At 40.4% G+C, this 20,034-nt stretch overlaps 1 protein-coding gene across 1 annotated transcript; it reads left to right on the top strand.

Annotated features, from left to right (window-relative positions):
• The first annotated feature begins 37 nt into the window (after positions 1-37).
• LOC124280620 (myeloperoxidase-like) lies at positions 38-15,264 on the top strand. The gene is made up of 14 exons (XM_046716600.1): positions 38-42; positions 2,088-2,305; positions 5,643-5,772; positions 6,473-6,677; positions 7,460-7,658; positions 9,795-9,896; positions 10,352-10,465; positions 10,609-10,769; positions 11,044-11,594; positions 11,975-12,144; positions 13,041-13,140; positions 13,633-13,824; positions 14,792-14,951; positions 15,178-15,264. Exons 1-14 carry the CDS (start codon positions 38-40, stop codon positions 15,262-15,264), a joined length of 2,394 nt encoding a protein of 797 aa, XP_046572556.1.
• Positions 15,265-20,034: the final 4,770 nt, after the last annotated feature.

Below are 20,034 nucleotides of genomic sequence, written 5' to 3'. Positions count from 1 at the left end.
TGTCTTTTGTTTTGTTTCTTACCGTACTCTAGGGGCGATGGGGTAACCTAGTCGTTAAAGCGTTGGCTCGTCACGTCGAAGGCCCGGGTTCGATTCCCCACATGGGCACAATGTGTGAAGCCTATTCCTTGTGTCCCCCCGCAGTGACATTGCTGGAATATTGCTAAAAGCGGCGTAAAAGCCAACTCACTCACTCACTCTTACCGTACCCGGAAGTTCTTGAACATTCTCCCACATTGCGTTGTGAAACCATCTCTCTCTCTCTGTATACTGACTCAGCATTCACCTGATAAGGAATAAAAAGAAGTTGTTAAGAGAACGAGTTATGTATTGATGCCGTACTCAGAAATATTTCAGCTAAACCTGGCCGGTAGGCGACGGATGACACTGCTACAAAAAGGCAATGCATATTGTATGCTGGTTTTGTTTTCTGAGAAATAAACAGAACTGAACTGAACTCAGTACATGCACACCCATTGACACATACTGCACAGTTTAAGCTATACACCCGTGCATTAATTAAGCACCACCCTATTTTGAAAATATGATGTGATGCTACCGGAAAGTTAGGGTATAGCCATCAATTTAATCAACCTGTAGTTAAAGAAGCTTTATCCACTGACAGTTTTACAAATACCATAACTTTTTCTATTTTTTATGAAAGAATATGTTGATGAAAATGTGATGGGGCTGACTTTTTACCCCAAATAACTATTTTTTTCACTAAAAATAACAATTCTGTTATATACCAAGATGACATTTACACATCAAGTAAACTTTAATTATGCATAATCAGGAAGAACCCGAATGTCAATGATTCAGACCTTTTTCCAACAATTCAGATTGCTAATTGACAAAAGCTTAAAAAGGTCACATTAATAAGATTTTGGAATATTTTTTTTTTATGATTTCGAGTTTATTTACATGAATAAACACTTCTCCATGCCGGATTGTGATAATTACAGCTAAAATCTGTTTGTTTTGTTTGTAAAGCAACTTTTACTGCATTTTAAAATTTTCTTTTTACTTCAGTTTGACTGTAACTTTTCCTAAATCTTACTTTACAAACTTTCATCCATTCACCATAAATAACGAATTTATAGGCCACACAACAATCAATTATTACTTTCACTTTTCAAAATAAGGTAACTTGTTTTAGGACAGAAAAAACACCTGTTTTAAATATAGACAATTATCCTAAATAAAGTACATGGTAATTTCAATGATGTTTTCGTTCTGAAATGTTAAATGCTTGCTCTATCAAATTATACAGGTTATTGTTGGGATAGAGTTTAGAATTTCATTTCAGACAAAATTAATTGGTGAAAATACAGGGTGGTGCTTATTTTATGCACAGATGTATATATGCATTACCACTAACGCATATACATGTCCCCATGGACGCCAGCAGGCACTTTTTGGCAGATTAGACTACAAACACATAAGAAGACAAAAGCGTATTGCTGTATTCTGTCTAAAGGTTTTATTCTGTCAGTTACATGTTCATTGTGTATATCCCATTCACATTATCACACATCTGTAAATAGGTACTCAGCTATCTCATCCAAGTCAGCAATATTCCAGCTGCTAGCATTTGTTTACTGTTTGTAAATAATCGAGTCTGGACCAGATAAACAAGTGATCAGGAACATCGATCTACGCAATTGGGATATGATGACGTGTGTCAACCAGACGATCCTGTAGTAGATCCTGTAGTAAACAGCATCTTGATAAGAAAGTATTTCGTACAATTGTTTATAACACGAAATAATTTCGTATCAAGATACTTAAGTTTACTACATTTACCCGTGAAGATACCGAGTAAAATTGGTTTTCTGGAACCCGTGCATGTCGTAAGAGGAGTCGAATGAGATCCAGTGGGCAGGCTAGCTGACTTGGTTGACACACGTCATCGTATCCCGCTTTGAGCGATGCTGTTGATCAGAGGATTGTCTGGTCCAGACCCGATTATTTACAGTATGCCTCCACGTAGCTGGAACATTGCTGAATGCGGCGTTAAACCAAACAACAAGAACTTTATTGATTGAAGAATAGTATTAATTCTGTATTAACTGTCTTTTTTGTAGATCCACAGTGCTGAAGCAAACAGGACCTATTTCCCAGTTGATGCTGGTGGCTATAACTGATGCAGAAATGTCCTTATCCGCCACACAGCAGCTGAAGGTTCCTTGGACTCAGACCAAAGCACAGCTTCAGGCGGAACGGAGTCAAGGAAGTTCCTTTGCGGCATTAGGAAGGATTCATTTCTCACCTCTTAATAATGACTTCACCAGCGAAGATCCGGGTTAGAATTGGTATTCAGCAACCCTAACGGGATTGGGTGTGACTACTCAAATAGAAAAGTAATTATTGTCTTCATCAAAAGAATTGACACCAGATCAAGACAGCAACTCCCGGATCTCTCAGTTAATGTTCATTACAGATTGAATGGACTGTTAGATACAAAGAGTTATGCTTTCAAAAATACATACGTGCCACGCCCCCAACAACCATAGACGTCAACACTGTCTAGACTCACAATTATCATACGGTTTACCATTGTGAATGAGTTTCGATGGTTTATACTTGAGGACAATGCAGGACAGAAGACAAGACCAGACTGATGTACACATGCAGCGCGGGCGACCCGTTAACAAGACTCAGACCTGACTGGCAGACGTGTGTGATCCACGGGTGTGATCCATCACTATACTTAAAGCGACTATCCGTCTCACATTTACATCTCAAAGTGTACGTGGTAAGTGTACTTTTGGTCGAAAACGGCTGGAGCAACATATTCTGTGGATGGTACATGGTGAGTTCAGTTAAAAATGGAGTCCAATGCAAATCTTGATTGCCTTTATTTATATTAGGATTTGTTCTGGTCTCCCTTTGGATTTTGTAGAAATTTAATATATTCCCGGTACTGAATGTGTGTATTAGCTTCTCTTTGACAGGAATGGTTAATGTGTGGCTGGTTTTGGCATGTTGTCTTACATCGCCAGTAGGTGTCTCGTTCTTGTCTGCGTACCCGTGAAGATACGGGTTAGAATTGATCCTCAGCAACCCACGGGATCGGATGGTCAGGCTCGCTGATGTGGCTGACACACATCATCGTATCCCAATTGCCTTGATCGATGTTCATGATGTTGATTGTCTGGTCCACACTCGATTATTTACAGACTGCGGCGGCGTTACACAACAAACGAACTAACAGACAAGACCTGGCCACGGTAACATAACAGGTAATGGTTTAAAGCTTATGTGCGTCTTGATTTTTCCGGTTCTTGTTTTGGTTACAACCCGCTTTCCGGTTTTTTTCTTGGTCCTTATTCTGATTTGCGTTCACTGCATTAGTTAAGGCAGGGTGTTGTAGTCTAGAGGTAACAGTCAGATTGTACCCCAAAATTAAATATAGTTGTCAAAGCCTGATTTTGTTCTCTTCTGGGTTATGCTTTTTATATAAGTTTCATACCCATTCGGAGTTTCACTGTTCCCACCAAAGTTCGCCATATGCTTAAGCGTTTGCTTGGCGACCATATGGATCATGTGATCCAGCCCGGTGGCTTGATGCATTCTGTGTTTCTTTGATGTGTTTCTATGTCAGAAAGAAGATTTGTTTTGAGATCGTCAAACCTGGTTCTGCGATAATGAAATATATAACCTTATGGATAACAACTTCTTTTTGATTGCATCTTGTCATCCATAATATTGTATGCTTGATTACTGACTCACCATCTTCTAGAATGACGATGAAACAATTGTTCTGCAAGCAAATCTTTCATGGCTTTTTGCAGCACAGCGGCCGCAGTCGGATATCTATATTCCGTAATGAGTGATAATGTTAGTCTAGTTTATAGGGCACTCTTCTACATGTTCTTTACACATACATGCCCATTTTATCAGGTTATCTCCCCATCACAGTGTAGCAATCTTTGTTAACCCCTGGCCACATACGCGAATTGGACCTTAATGTGGTATCATTTGAAAATGCTTTAAACGCCTTGAGTCTCTGTGATACAATCACACTAAACTTATAAATGCATATCCAATGTTATACGTTGCATACTTGCCATGTTCTTTTACGCGTTATCAGTTGAGAGACCATCATGATATTTATTGTATGTATATCAGTTTAATGTGCCATGCAATATATGACACATAAATATTAAACTCTTCCTCGCCTGTTTCCAGACGTCTATATACAGTATCCTGAGGCACCAATGGGCAAGGGTCATATGATGTTGTTGCATGTACTACTAGAATGCCTATTGGTGGTGATCATTGCACAGTCACAGACTACCCTACCCCCTACAGTTGACAGTCACACTACCCTACCCCCTACACTTGACAGACAGACAACTCTATCCCATGCAGATGACAGACAGACTACCCCACCCACTACAGTTGTCAGACAGACAATCCTACCCACTACAGTTGACAGACAGACCTCCCTACCCACTACAATTGACAGACAGACTACCCTACCCACCACAGTTGACAGACAGACTATCCTACCCACCTCAGTTGACAGACAGACTACCCTACCCACCACAGTTGACAGACAGACTTCCATACCCACTACAGTTGACAGACAGACTACCCTACCCACTACAGTTGACAGACAGACTACCCTACCCACCACAGTTGACAGACAGACTACCCTACCCACTACAGTTGACAGACAGACTACCCCCACTACAGCTAACATCACCCACGAGGAACTGGTAGCAAAGGCCAAGCTGATTCTGGAAAATGAACTCAGCTTACAAAGGAGATTTCTGGAAATAGGTAAATTGTGTGTGATTCCAATGTTTAAAGGAGTATTGTTCTTTGTTTAGAATACATTCATTTTATCATCCGATGGTGTTACATGGTTCTATGAGGACAGTTGGGGAACTCGTCTTAGTGTAGTGTTGAATCCTATAGTTGTTGGTGTTTCTAGGTTAGATATATACTATTCACACTTTGCTAAGGATCAAATCATTGATTCAATAGAGAACTATGATGTGGGGTCCAATTTGGTTTAAATATCTAAGCTTATTGTAAGCATGGTGCCCAGGTTTCAGTATGTCACTGCATCTTGTGGATCCCATACCTGCTATTGACAGGTGTTGTGTACTTGTGAATGACTCGTTCCATGATCTGCAAAATGGTTGATTGGTACCATGAAAACCATTTTTGTGGTTACTCATGTATCAAGTGCATACGGTAAGATTGAAGTGGCTATTTGTCTAAAGAGGTGTTACCATATCATTATTTATCCAGTTTCCAAATTATAAGTCTATGTTTAAGATTTACCAATAGTGGTAATGGTGAAAGACCTGCATCCGTGGGAAAAATTGATTTCAATAACAATTTGAATTTTGTATATTCGGTACACTTGGTATCTGATGGTCAATTTAAGTGTTACCAAATCGAACTTAAATACATTTAGTCTTCTCCTCTCAAAAGGGCGATGTTAGACACAGTCAGAGTCCATCTGTGTTGCTTCGATTCGAATAATTCAAATTCTTTATCATCATCTGGGATTGTTTTAGATAAAATTGTAAACTTCAGTATGCCTGTCATGCCTGTTACGCCTAGCTTGTTTCATCGCGATGTACCTGAAATGCCCAACTCACTCACAAAATTACTTGTAGATTCGTTGGTCAATCAGACGGGAACTACGATCCACCAGCACAGCAAGTTCACCTTCACGACATTGGAGAGCATCCGAAAGGGCGAGAACCATCGCCTGAACGTCATCATAGCAAACCTGGGCCTCACTCAGTGAGTTTAATACATTTCAATGACAAATTTATTGATAACAACTTATTTCATTCTGCGATTGTGACTTTGTTTGACAGATCCTTGTACGGTTGTCTAGCAGGAACAACTTCTTTATTTTGGTAGTGCGTATGTGAAGTTTCGCTACAAGAATCCGTACCGAAACGTTGCACTCACAAAATGAAGGAAGTTGTTCCTGCTTGACAAAAGAAGTTGTTGCCAATGAATGTGTCATTAATGTACTTTTCAACTTCTAAAAGACGGATCCAAAAAATTATTTCATTTATTTATCTGCGAGGCCAGCACAAAATGATTTGTTTAAGAATATTTTATAATAATCGATTGAAATACTACCCCATGAAAATGTTTAAAATCAGACATGTCCATTTATTTCAGTGGTACACAACCTGTCGTTTGAAATATGGCATGATTCCTTTATTAACACACAGTACAATATGTGCATGTATTACATTGAATGAATAATCGATTACATCCTTAAATATTACAAAAAATAATTTATCCTTCTCAACAATGTTTGACTCAGAAACCATGTGTTTTGACATTTAAAGTTTATACCCAAACACCGGTAAAACAAAGGGAACAATCAATGTCATTTTTATATTATTTATGAATACTAGTGAGTGCATAAATATATATTTGTATAATTTACATTAAGAGCAAACATACCAGATGACCAAATCAGACCAACACTTGAGTCAGGATTTGGGTCCGAGGTCCTCTGCCACGACAACTGCACGTGTGATAGCAACTACCCCTATCGGACAGCAGACGGTCACTGCAACAACCTAGAACATCACTCGTGGGGTATGGCGTCCATACCGACGAGGCGTTGGCTTTATCCTGCATATGACGATGGTACGTGCTCTGATCGTAATGCCTTTCTCTTCGTGATAAGAACTTTGATGATTTATTGGTTTATTTAAGAAGGAACGTACTGAATGGTCAATACGGTTTACATATTTTTTATCCTTGGGCATCTCAAAGAAATGATCTTGAGTTCACATTATGTATCGTCCTGATTATGTTTGTCTCCAATATCCCATGTTCGCGTTGTAAACGTTTAAGAATGCATCATAATGGACTTCTCTCCATCATTAACCCAAAGCAATTTTCGATTACCTTGAACACTGTTCACGATGACTTTCAAAACTTACAATATAATCTGTCATAAAGCATATGATAGGTTCAATAAAGCAATTTTGAGGAGGTTAGTAAATAACTACACAGCCATATAATTTTCATGCAATATCCTTATTGGAGGAATACAGAATATGTACGCTACTGTAGGGGTTTGAAAATGACAAATGGCAAATACATCATGATGTATTGACATTGTATTGACTATTAGTGACCTTTGTATCGATTAGGTATTACTGTTATGGACTGACATAGTCAATCACTCTTAATGTCATTAGGTAATGTTATTACTCGATGGATATTTATACCCAGCGTTACCATTTCCATGTGAGTTTCTTTGTTTACTACATTTCTGAGGGGCGGTGGGGTAGCCTAATGGTTAAAGCGTTCGCTCGTTACGCCGAAGACACGGGTTCGATTCCCCACATGGGTACAATGTGTGAAGCCCATTTCTGGAGTCAGATATTACTGGAATGTTGCTGAAAGGGGCATAAAACTAGATTCACTAACACATTTCCCAACCCAAACACAGGTGTGTCCACACCGAGACAACTGGCATCATCAGGAGCCCCAAATCAAGTCCAGTGCTCGGACGGTCAGCACGACTGTCCACACCCCGTCAATTGAAGCTGACCTCCACGTCAACTACACCCACATGCTGATGCAGTGGGGTCAGTTCCTGGATCACGACATCACCAGCACACCCACTCAACAGCTCACACAGCCAGCAAGTAAGTCACAATCATTTTGATAATAACCAAACACATGGCTCTTTCTGTGCAGTGTCAACTGCATTTGCAGCATGTAAAGAACTTTAGAAACAGCATTCGAATCTCCAATAAAAAAAATGCATCTGTCTGATGCAGGTTGGGCAGATAGTAGATATATATTTTGCTTTTTTTCGTAGGATTCTGGTGAATGAACCTGATCATGACACTCATGCACGATGTTCCCAGTACATGTACTTTGTTGTTACTAATGGGACGTAGGATATTATAAACATTCCGCATCCGCTGAAAATGTTTCAGACCTCAGAAGCCCCATACAATCCAACTTACACTGCATCCAACTTTTCAACATATACGAGTAAACACTTTTGTAAGAACTGCAACACCCTTGTAAGAACAGCAAGTCAGACAATATCACATGCATCGCTGAATACAGACATTCTGGATTTTATTTTTTATCTCATGTTATAAAAGCTCTTCAAAGCATTCCTCTTAAACGGCTACTGCGGAGTAAAAAATGTACAACAAAACAGGTAATGCTGTTATTTTAGAACGTCTGTTTATAACTGAACCAACCCCAAATTGTCCGTTTGTTTCTAATGATGCAAATAGGACGACTTTGTAATGTGAATGTAAGCATTATCAGCCTCCGCTTTGATGTAGATTTCAATGAACACCTTTATGAAACCGTGGTTTTATTCAATCCTGACAGACCCCTACCTGACATCGGTGGCCTGTTGTAGCACTTCCTTCCCTAATGGTGGTATCTCACAAGCAGACTTGAATGCAAGGTTGGTGATGAAGTTGATGGAGTATATTTCCTTCTTAAAGTTCACCAAGAACACCTCAAAATGCGTATACAAATAATATTCTGAAAGGACTTTTGATTCATGCTCAGTTCCCGGGATAGATTCCGTATAAGTGTGATAGCTATTCTTGGCATCGGCCATTGCGAATTTGCATGTACATTATATTTCTTTCATGGTTCTTGGGGGAACTTGTTCCGTAATCTGATTTAAACATATTTTATTCATGGAAAAATCTAACATATGCCATGCTTGATAATGCGGTGGTAAAGCAATTCTTTGTTTATTGCCATTTGGATATGTGCAGTGGTTGTTTATAGGGGTTTGATTCCCGAAATCCTTCCCTTCGTGTTACCTTGCATTTGAAGTGTTGGCACCACATATTATAACTGTGTGAAGCCCTACTTCTGATATCGGTGTCCCCAACCAAGATGTTGCTGAAAGAATCTCTCTTTCTTCCACAGTCTTGCCTTCTTGATGTAACTAATGGTTTTGTTTCTCAAATGTTGTGTTCGACTAGATTCGGTGGATATCATGCAAGATATATTTTGTCATTTACAGGCCTCAGTGTTTCCCCATCCAAGTACACCAGCCAGACAGGAACTTCACTTTTGACTGTATGAATTTTGTACGGTCTGTCCAGGTTGAAAACGCCAATTGTACATCAGGTATGTTAAAGAACCATTGGGGGTGCCTTTTTTATTTGTTTGGATGTTCTTCAACGCCGCACTCAGCAATATCCCAGCTATATGGCGGCGGTCTGTAAATAATCGGGTCCTGTGACCAATAGCATGAGCATCGATCTAGGTAATTTGGACACGATGCATGTTTCGACAAAGCCTGCGAGCCTGATCACCCGATCCCGCTTGTCACCTCTTACGAGAAGCACAGGTTACTGAAGACCAATTCTATCCCGGATCATCACTGGTAATACGTCACAATCAACATATGCTGGTCGTAAGATGGCGTTAGATGGACTTAGTGGTTAGCCTCATTTAGTTTCCTTTTGTACTGGACATATTGTTTATCTGGAATAGTGGTGACAGTGACGTTAAATGACAAAACAACCATCATATACTTTGCTTGATTTGTTCGACAATAATGGGTAGAACCAAAGATACCTTCTAATTAGGATCAATAAGATAGTGGGTTGTCAAAAGGTATGTGAGTCTGTCCCACGGCTTGTATGAAACTGAAGTGCCACTAAAAGCGGGATTTTACGAGCGATGTCACGCTTATGCACTCATATGTGCGACATCTGAACGCCCCATGTTTTTTATGTATGTTATGAGCAATTATACATCCTCGTTATTTAAACAATTATTTTCTCAAGCTCCTGTGGAACAGCTGAACCAGATCACAGCCTACATCGATGCCTCACAGGTGTACGGGTCGTCACAAGAAGAACAAAACAAACTGCGGACTTTTGTTGAGGGTAACTAATGGAGCATTGTTAGTTTCATTGAAAAGTCAGAATACTCAGGCTAGCAAATCCATTCTAAAAGTTAATTACAATATGCTGTGTAAGTGATAAAAAATTATGTTGTTTATGACACACTGGCTTTGAAATTCTCTATAATAATACATAATAATTTATAATGCATTTGCACAGGATATTGTATCATGCGTGACTCGGGACATTGGCAGTGTTCACTTGCGTCCTTTACCCATGTTGTTATTCAAAAACCTCAACCTCAACCCGAAATAATATTTACATCTAGATCACATTCTTAAATCTGTAGGCTGTCTCCTAATAGCTGAAGTCGATGCCTAAATTTCTTTCCATTAAACTGACATGGCATGACGGTTAAATAGTGTTCCATGCGACATGATGTACTACAACCAGGATATTAATACAGCTAATCACATACGCAATGATATTTCTTCCAGGTTTATTGAACGTAAGCAGTGTCGTCAGTACTGTGCGCGAACTGCTTCCAGAAGACACCGCCAACCCTGACAGTTGCAGCCAACAAGTCCCGTCGGATTTTTGTTTTCTTGCAGGTAGGTTGTGTTCATGTAGGAAGTAGAGTTCACGTCTGGCAAAAAGCTAAGCACCGAATCCTATAAGTGTCTTTATAAAAGCGCTTACCTGTTTTTCAGTGACCAGTGTTGACATATAGATACCGTACAATTTATCTCTTAAGGTGACCACCGTGTAAATGAGAACCCCACTCTACAGAGCATGCACACCATCTTCATGAGGGAACACAACCGTATTGCAAGGAGACTGAAGCAACTGAACTGTCACTGGGGGGATGAAAGAATCTTCCAGGAAGCCAGAAAAATAGTTGGAGCTATTCTGCAGGTTTGGACTTTGAACATTTGACAGGGGTTCAGCTCTGTTCTAGTTAACGTTATATCACGAAATAATCGAATCTGGGCCACAAAACTGGTGTTTATGTAATGGTCAACGTTCTGAGTTGTCGGGGTGCTATGGCAGTCGATCAATCAGGTCAGCCAGCCTTTCCGTCGGATTGGTCCCTTCTTATAATAAGCAGTACAGGTTGGTGAGGACCTCTTTTAACCAGGGCTCCAACGACAGTAAGTAATTACGGTAGTTGATTCATTGTTTGTAACAGGAAATCACATACGACGAATACCTACCAATCATCCTTGGCCCAGCAACCATGAATGACTATGGACTGACTCTTGGCTGTGGCACGGCGTATGCTAATGTCTATAGCACAACAACAGACGCCAGCATCAGGAACGCCTTTGCAGCAGCAGTCTTCAGAATGGGACACTCCATGATCCGAAGCTTCATGAGCAGTTTCAACGAGGTGCATGCCAATGTTGGCCAAGACAGACTTAGTGATACTTTCGGAAACACCAACCTGATACTGAGTGCAACAAACAGACACGTTGGCCATTACTGCAGAGGTCTGGTCGAGGACTGCGTCCAGTCAGTGGACAGCAAACTGTCACAGGAGGTGACCGACCATCTCTTCCCTGATGATGATGGAAATAGTCTTGATCTGGCCGCTCTCAACATTCAGAGAGGAAGGGACCATGGTCTGCCTCCCTACACTCACTGGAGGCGTTTTTGTGGTGTTCCTGATGTGACCTCTATCGCAGATCTTGTATCGACGCACACTGCAGCGTCTGTTTCACAACTTGCGACTGTATATGCGTAATTATAGTTACTTTACTTGTTTAATCAAATATTTACCTTTTTTCTTTAATGTGTTGCAACAAAAGCTATGACACATGTGCTTTTCAGTAAAGGTGCTCGTCCTTGTACGGAAAATGTTTTTGGGATATTGATATTAAATATTTTAAGTGACAGTTATATACTTTTTGACACATATCATGTGCGTAATCTGTGTAAATGAACGTCCGTAATGCGTTCCAGAAATGATAACTATCAGATTCACTTCTACATGTTTCTATTTATGTCCGCATCAGAAACGTGCTCGTTTAAACCAAGCCCACCAACATTTAACTTTGTCGTTAACACGTGGTTAAAATTAGCTGTTTGTATGTTTGATTCAAACTTTTCTTTCTCCCCAGAGATGTGAACGACATTGACCTGTTCACTGGAGGACTGTCAGAGATGCCAGTAGCAGGTGGACTTGTTGGACCGACCTTTGCTTGTCTGCTGGGAAAACAGTTCGAGGCTCTCAAGAAAGGAGACCGATTTTGGCATGAGGAAGACAACGACTTCGTGAAATTTACCCCAGGTCGATATTTGTCCTGTACTTCAAATTAACAGTTGCATATCACAAACTTATATTTAACTCGTACAAATACGTGATCATTAGCTGTTTAAGTTTGGTCCATTATGCAAGCAAGCCGCTTCGAAAGTGTGTTTTTGTTCTAGGCGCTTGCCAGCACCGTTGTCATGCGCCTGGGTTTTTACAAAAGTGGGAAACGCCTATTCAACATGTAACTGGGGCTCTCTGCCGTTTATGCATGCCCAGCCTGTGACTGTGCCTTCGAAACCTAGATTCACCCAAAGTATGATCCTTATATCAGGACTGTTGTTGTACTCTGACCTGGGGAATTCAACAGAGTGGCAAAGGTGATTTCGAAAGCCTCCGTGGTGTACTGGTTTGAGCGTCCGCCCGGAGAGCGGAAGGTCGCGGGTTCGATCCCTGACCGCATCATACCAAAAGACGTTAAAATATGGTACTTGTTGGTCCCTGCCTGGCGCTCGGCATTAATGGGTACAAGGACTTGACTTGACTGGTGGGCTCGGAGTCAGTATAATGTGTCTGAGTGGGGTATTCATGCTTCACTGCGGCATGGTATCTCAGTGGGCTAGCACTATAAACCCAGCTAAGTCTGGGCTAGTACAAGCAGCCGCACATACACATACACACGCATGCACGTCGTCACATGAGCGAAATATTCTCAAGCACGACGTACAACCCAATTTCACCTCACCTCAAGGTGATTTCAATCCAAATTAGACAATTAACGTCATTAATCCTCATCATTAAGCTGAAATATAGTGACATGTGTGAGGCATTAAACAACAAACAATACGCACTTCCATCATTAATTTAGTAGCTTTCTTATGTACTGAATTCTATCAGTCTGTCATTTGAAACAAGTTGTGTTCCTATCATTGCAGCTCAGCTGGAGCAGATCAGGAAATCGAGCCTGTCCCGTGTCGTGTGTGACAACACAAACACAAACAACATACAATCAAACGCATTTGTCAAGGATTCAGCGTATGTATTTTGTCTGGCTTTGATTATCAGATGGTTTACTGATTTCGTTTTCCGAAAGAAGGTCCTTTATGTAATAAAATATTTTTAAAAGGTCAAACTAATCAATAATTAATATTCAGGACTGGTAGGATGAGAAACGTTGTAGTTCTCTCTGTTCCGAGTTCAATGTGACATCAGACACTTCTGAGAATGATCGTTTAGTATCAAATTAAATCCACACGAAAGGCAATATGTTTTCACTTCAGAAGTTTCAATTTAATCTCGGTCCCCGGTTATCTGACTGGGCCAAGGAAAGATTGTTGAGCGTGTTCCTTTACTCACTGGCATGTAGAACACGCAATTACACAGATGTACGTAGTCTAGGTGTTTTCCAAAGTTTTGCCGAAAGAGTCTCTGTGCCCTGAATACTTGCACTGATATGGAAGACATACATATTGAAAGGAACCTTACCTCTGGAAGCGTGTTTCATGACCTGTTTCTTCTCAACTTCAGGGTCTCGTGTAGTTCTCTTGGTGAAATTGACCTGACTCCATGGAAGGAGGTCCAAGGCACATGGTCGGATTGGACTTCCTGGGGACCATGCAGTGGTGGTATCCAAAGACGCAGCCGCATATGTGGCCCTTGTAACTGTGGCTGTGAAGGCCCCAACGTAGACTTCAGGTTGTGCACGGCTGTTGTGGACGGGTATGGGTGGACTGAATGGGGGAACTGGGAATGCTGCAACAAGGGCAGAACAACTCGTTCTAGGGATTGTCGTTGTCCCGGGGTCGACTTGCAGTCAACCAGTTGCAAAATTACGATCGACGATGCCTTTCTCCAAGAGACAAGATCGAAAAATCCTTAAAACAAATGATCACGAAACATAGTATTTTCAAAGGTACCCATTAATATCCCAGCAGATGCCGAATAGTATTAAAATGTATATGTCTTCACTTTTATTATCGTAGGAACCATAACCACTTTTGTATTGCTTGTGTTATGAATCAAAAGGGTTCCCGAGAGGGCACACTGCTTTGTACAGCTTCGTCTGTTCAGACAAGAACCGTTTGATTTTGACATTGAAAACACTGTTGATCCCAACTTAAACAAGAGACTGTTATCGGGATTTTCCAAGAAACGAAATTAAGACATACTCCGCATATTCAAAGAATATTTATGAAATCAAATGTAACATACCATGTAACTCGTGACTGAATTTATTGACTTGAGGATAAAGCTCTACTGAAAACTACAGTATTATTTTGCTTTACTATGATATGCTATATATGGATGAGTTGGGTTTACGCCGCTTCTATCAGTATTCGAGCCTTAGAGGCGCCTGGGAGACTCTAAAAGGTGTCCTCACAATGTGCCTACATGTCATTCTGCCTACAGTTTTAAAACAGCATATTAAAGTCTGTAGGTTCTGCATATGTAGGCACTTTGACAAATAATAACTCCCTTCCTCACACAATAACGACAAATAGACCAGTCCAGGAACCAGTCTAAACCATATACAGTAGACTCTGTCTCTAGACTCTGTCTAATCAGATATGATTAAGAATAGACTAAATACACAGGTAATTTTTATTTACATTATTTTACTAAGTTGATTAAGAATAGACTAAAAAGTGAAAAGCCTTTATATATATAGTTAGATACTGTTTCTCAGATACACTGTGGCAGAGCGTCAGAGAGTAGAGTATATTACTTCTCAGGCCGGGGGTCAGAAGGTTCTCTTTGGAGACTTCAGATATCGTCTGAATAACCGTCGCCAAACTGCCACACACTGGAAATGCATCATTTCCAACTGTAAAGGTCGCCTTACCACAGTAGGTGATGCAAGAGGCTTCTATTCTATTTATGAATGGTACTTTCTACACCTGTCCAAGTTTGTGGAGTCCTCTATGCCATCCAGTGTATGTCTGGTAATACTATACTAATACTCATCTACAAAGCATTGAGGATGCTAGCAGAAGGAAAAGAGCCCAACTAGATCTTGGTACAGCTCCAGTGCGCAGAAAACGGGTGTATAGAGAAATTGACTATCGGCTGTAGAGACTTAAGAACCACTTGTTAGAAGGTCCGAAAACCAAACTACAGTTCCTTGATGCTGCAAGCCACCTCCTCAAGCTCAATCTTTAATGAACTATATTTTGGGTAGAGATGATGGATATGAAAAGTGTCTTTAAATAATGCTATGTTTGATGCTATTATTATCATCTTAATAAATGATGCACTCTGAATGTTGCTCTTTTTTTATGTTACTAAAATAGAAAAATAATTGGATCAGACCATGTAGACATGGGGATGATGAATGTTTTCACTTTCCATTGCCAATGTGCCTACACTCCCTATATATGTTTTAGGACTGTAGGCAGAATGTCATGTAGGCACAATGTGAGTGAACCCTCTAAAAATGGGCTTGGTACAGTTTGGTGAATGGAAACCGATCCTTCGGTTTGACGATACATGATTTCATCACGGTGATGCGTTTGTCTTTTAATTTGTTTCCTGTCGCACTCTAAAGTTCTTGAACATTCTCCCACATTGCGTTGTGTAACCATCCATATCTCTCAATGTGTAGTAACTGTGCATTGACTCAGCATTCGCATGATAATGAATATAATGAAGTCGTAATTTAAACTAAAACGCGTTATATATTTCCCACATTGCGTTGTATAACCATCCATCTCTCTCACTGTATAGTAACTCTGTGCATTGACGCAGCATTCACCTGATAAGGAATAAAATGAAGTAAATAAAACGCGTTATATATCGCTGCCGTCCTCAGAAATATTCCAGCTAAAACTATACAACATTGTGTGATTTTTACAATTTCATAAGTTTGTAGAAGAGAGGAAATTGCAGATACTTAAGGTCTGAGTCACAGGTGTCTTCACAAGGATACTTACAGACCAGGATGCCGTTGTACAAAGCGATCTTAGCGCTAAGGTGACTGTAACTCCCATACTTTAACATAGACTTAAGGTAGCCTTAGCGCTAAGGTTGTTTTGTACAACGGCACCCAGTTCAGGTATGTCTATGCACGTATGTCTCAAATATGTATCAGTCTGATAAAATACATCGACATGACACTAAACAATTCATGCAAGAATGCGGTTGAGGGTCCACTTCCTCTTTCTGTATACATATTTCGCTTTTCATTTCACTCCAAAATGTAAAACACTGATCGAAAATGCAAAATATTTGAATTTGTAGGCTAATTTCTATGTACAGAAATATTAAACTAAGCCTAAAATCAAATGATGCAGAATCGGATTATTTCCCCTGTCAATAAAGGGTCCGACAGGGCGATAATCTGCCATCATCACTATTTCCACTTTTCAATGATCAAGTATTTAGCCAAACACGGCTGTCAAAAGAATGTCTGTTGTATATAAGAATTTATTACTTCCGAGGGCGAAAATATCGGGGTTCATATTTTTCATACGATGCCCTAGGGCAAAATATCACTTTGTCATGGTGACGTGACGTCATGAACAATGCTATGACGTCACGTTTCTTCTGTGACGTTGAGTTCAAACTGCGGCGACGGCGGGTAGCCAGCCTTTGTTTGAAAGTAGATTTGGGTATATTTTCCTCAATGTGACGCCTTCAGTATTAAACAGAATATCATATTCGTGCCCATATCATGCTATGTTTACTACACTCGTACCTAAATATCGGTATATCCCTCGCTCTCGCTCGTGAAATACCAACATTTAGGCACTCGTGTCGTAAACATAGTATAACATATGCACTCATATAATATCCTCTTTTTATGGAATTACTCATTTCAAACGATTCAGTCCTCTTAGAGTGAGTGATTGAGTGAATTTAGTTTTACGCCGCTTTTAGCAATATTCCAGCAATATCACGGCGTGGAACACAAGAAATGGGCTTCACACCTTGTGCCCATGTGGGGAATCGAACCCGGGTCTTTGGCGTGACGAGCGAACGCCTTAACCACTAGGCTACCCCACCGTCCCAGTCCTCTTATAGGGGAATGTTAGGTGGAAATCTCTTCAGAAGTTCTCTAACCACGACTGTTGTGCATGTATATCTACTGGACCATTGGCATTTAACTGATCTCAAAGCATGCACACCCTGTCGATGCATGCACACTCGTGTACATACACGACAATTCCCCTTAGTCCACGTTTTGTATGCCTTACAGCTCCACGCGGGAAACTTTGGATCATAGACAACACAGATAAACAGCGTAGATGTGACTTTAATCATTGAAAATATGAAGTGACACTGACATAATGGAGTGACGGTTTCGATATTACCCTGCTTGGTATGTGAAATCGGACATTTGCCCATCGGTCTGGAAACTGTTTGTTTGTTGTTTAACTCTGCAGTCAGCGATATCCAAGCTGATAGCATTTGACGACTGTTTGTAAATAATTGAGTTTGGGGTGAGGTGAAATTGGGTTTAACGTCGTGCTTGAGAATAGTTCGCTCATATGACGACGTGCATGCGTGTGTATGTGTATGTGCGGCTGCTTGTAATAGCCCAGACTGAAGCTGGTTTTATAGTGCTAGCTCACTGAGATACCATGCCGCAGTGAAGCATGAATACCCCACTCAGACACATTATACTGACTCCGAGCTGACCAGTCCTTGTTGTACCCATTAATGCCGAGCGCTAGGCAGGGACCAACAAGTACCATATTTTAACGTCTTTTGGTATGACGCGGTCGGGGATCGAACCCGCGACCTTCCGCTCTCCGGGCAGACGCTCTAACCACTACACCACGGAGGCGGTCAATTGAGTTTGGACCAGAGTTCGTGCCAAATATCTATTTAAGCCCTGTGCTGCGACGACTACAACGACATCGACGGGTCCTGTGGTGCAATAACGTTCATTTATTGAATCTACAAAGCTTGCAACGTGTATAGTCAATGACTTTGTGCGCCTTCAGGGCAATTTAACGAAATCTAAAAGATTCACATGGTTCCGATCATTGACCACCAGAAGAAGTTGTTCCAGCAAGATAATGCTAGGCCTCACACAGCTCCAGAATGGCATGTTATCTCACTTTATCTCAAGTTAACAGATTAAATGAGTGAAAATACACCTAAAATGCGTTTCATTTTGGGGAGAGTATATGTGTATGACTATATACATCCAGACACATTTTTGAATTCGAAACCAGGGATTTGTACCCATTTCTAGTGGTAAGGCAAGTGGTACTCTGCAAATATATATATCTAAACAAATGATTTATGCAGGTGTATGAGCAATAAATATAAGTTTCTTTCTTTATTCAGGAGTATGTAGGCCATCGGCCCATAATACAGTTATTTTCATACAGCTACCAATATATCAAAGATGAGTCGAGATATTTCTCCTTTACAAAGAAACACAACGTTGATTTGTTGCTAAAAGCAACTTAGTTGATAGGAGGTTGTCAAGATATATAGTTCTCTGATGCTAATGAAAGTTTGCCACAAGGTTGTCAAAAGAAGACAACTGAACAGAACACGCACAAGAGTTGACCAGCCTGTGGTAAGTTTCTGACAGAAGTGATTATCAACTATTCATGTTCGTACTTGATCACATGAATAAATCTTTTACACGTTGTTCATATTGATGTTTGACGTATATGTTGCTCAGCGGGATACTGTGATTTAAAGTAACATGTACTATTAGTGATAAATATCGTATACACGAAATTCACCAGAGCATAGCCAGATGATATATCTTGTCACAACTTACGAATAGCTTAGATTGCCTTTGACAAATTCTAAGGCAGGACTTATTTCCAAGATGATAGTGGCTATAGCTGATGCACAAACGAGTCCTCATCCGTCACACTGCAGCTGAAGGTTGCTTTGACTCGGGCACAAGCTCAACTTCAGGCGGAACGGAGTCACGAAAGTGCCTTAGCAGAATTAGGTCGGACACATTTCCTTGGGTTAAATAGCATGTTTGCATCTTCCTAAAATATGTTGAGTCTTCGTGTATTTGCTTTTGAGCGTGGGAATATTGCAATTGCTAAATGTTAATATGAACTGGGTTTCGATAGCGTCTGTTGCTTATCAGTTCTGCTGAATCAAGTACATGCTTGGACCGAGACATTAACAAAAACGAACAGACGAAATATTTATATAAATACTATCTTTGCATATAATACAACAGAGACGTTTACTCACTCGTGTCAATAAAATATGCACAATCGGTAAATGCAATATCTTTTCAATGAAGCTTCTCATTTAGCACTGACTTTCATGTGAAATAGGATTCACACAATGTCCCCATGTGGGGGATGGAACCCGGATCTTTGGCGTGAGGAGCAAACGCTTCAACCGCTAGGCTACCCCGCCGGCGATTTTGAGAAGATAAGGATCTTTGCCGAAAAGAACTGAATTTTCACTTCGTACGAGGCATTAGTGAATATATGGCATGAAAAGCGATACACATTCACGACTGAAATAAGACAGTGGGCGCATCGTAATGCAACACGTAAACGCCCTACTAACTATCCCTTGTGAATAAATCCATACAAATTCAGTACAGAAATCTTGTGATTACACAAGGTATGAAATATATTTTAATAACAGACTTCCAAATTCACATAATAGACCAACATTCGGTAAATAACACCAGACACCAGTTGTCAAGTACATGTTTACATGTTCAACACAATAACATTGGGTCACGATAACTTAGGACTGTTTATAAACTTATCATACTTCGTGGTCTGAACATGCCTGAGCTATGACTGGTTTACACTGTTTGCTTGTTGTTTAACGCCGAATTCAGCAATATTCAAGCTATATGGCGGCAACCCACGCTTGTCGTAAGAGGCTAGATCCTGTGGTCAGACTCACTGAGACTCGTTATATATGAGTGAGTGAGTATGGTTTTACGTCGCTTTTAGCAAAATTCCAACAATATCACGG

Source organism: Haliotis rubra, unplaced genomic scaffold (assembly GCF_003918875.1).
Source record: "Haliotis rubra isolate DU_JTF1 unplaced genomic scaffold, ASM391887v1 Scf270, whole genome shotgun sequence".
NCBI classification, from domain to species: Eukaryota; Metazoa; Mollusca; class Gastropoda; order Lepetellida; family Haliotidae; genus Haliotis; species Haliotis rubra.
This window is presented reverse-complemented; position numbering and strand designations above follow the sequence as displayed.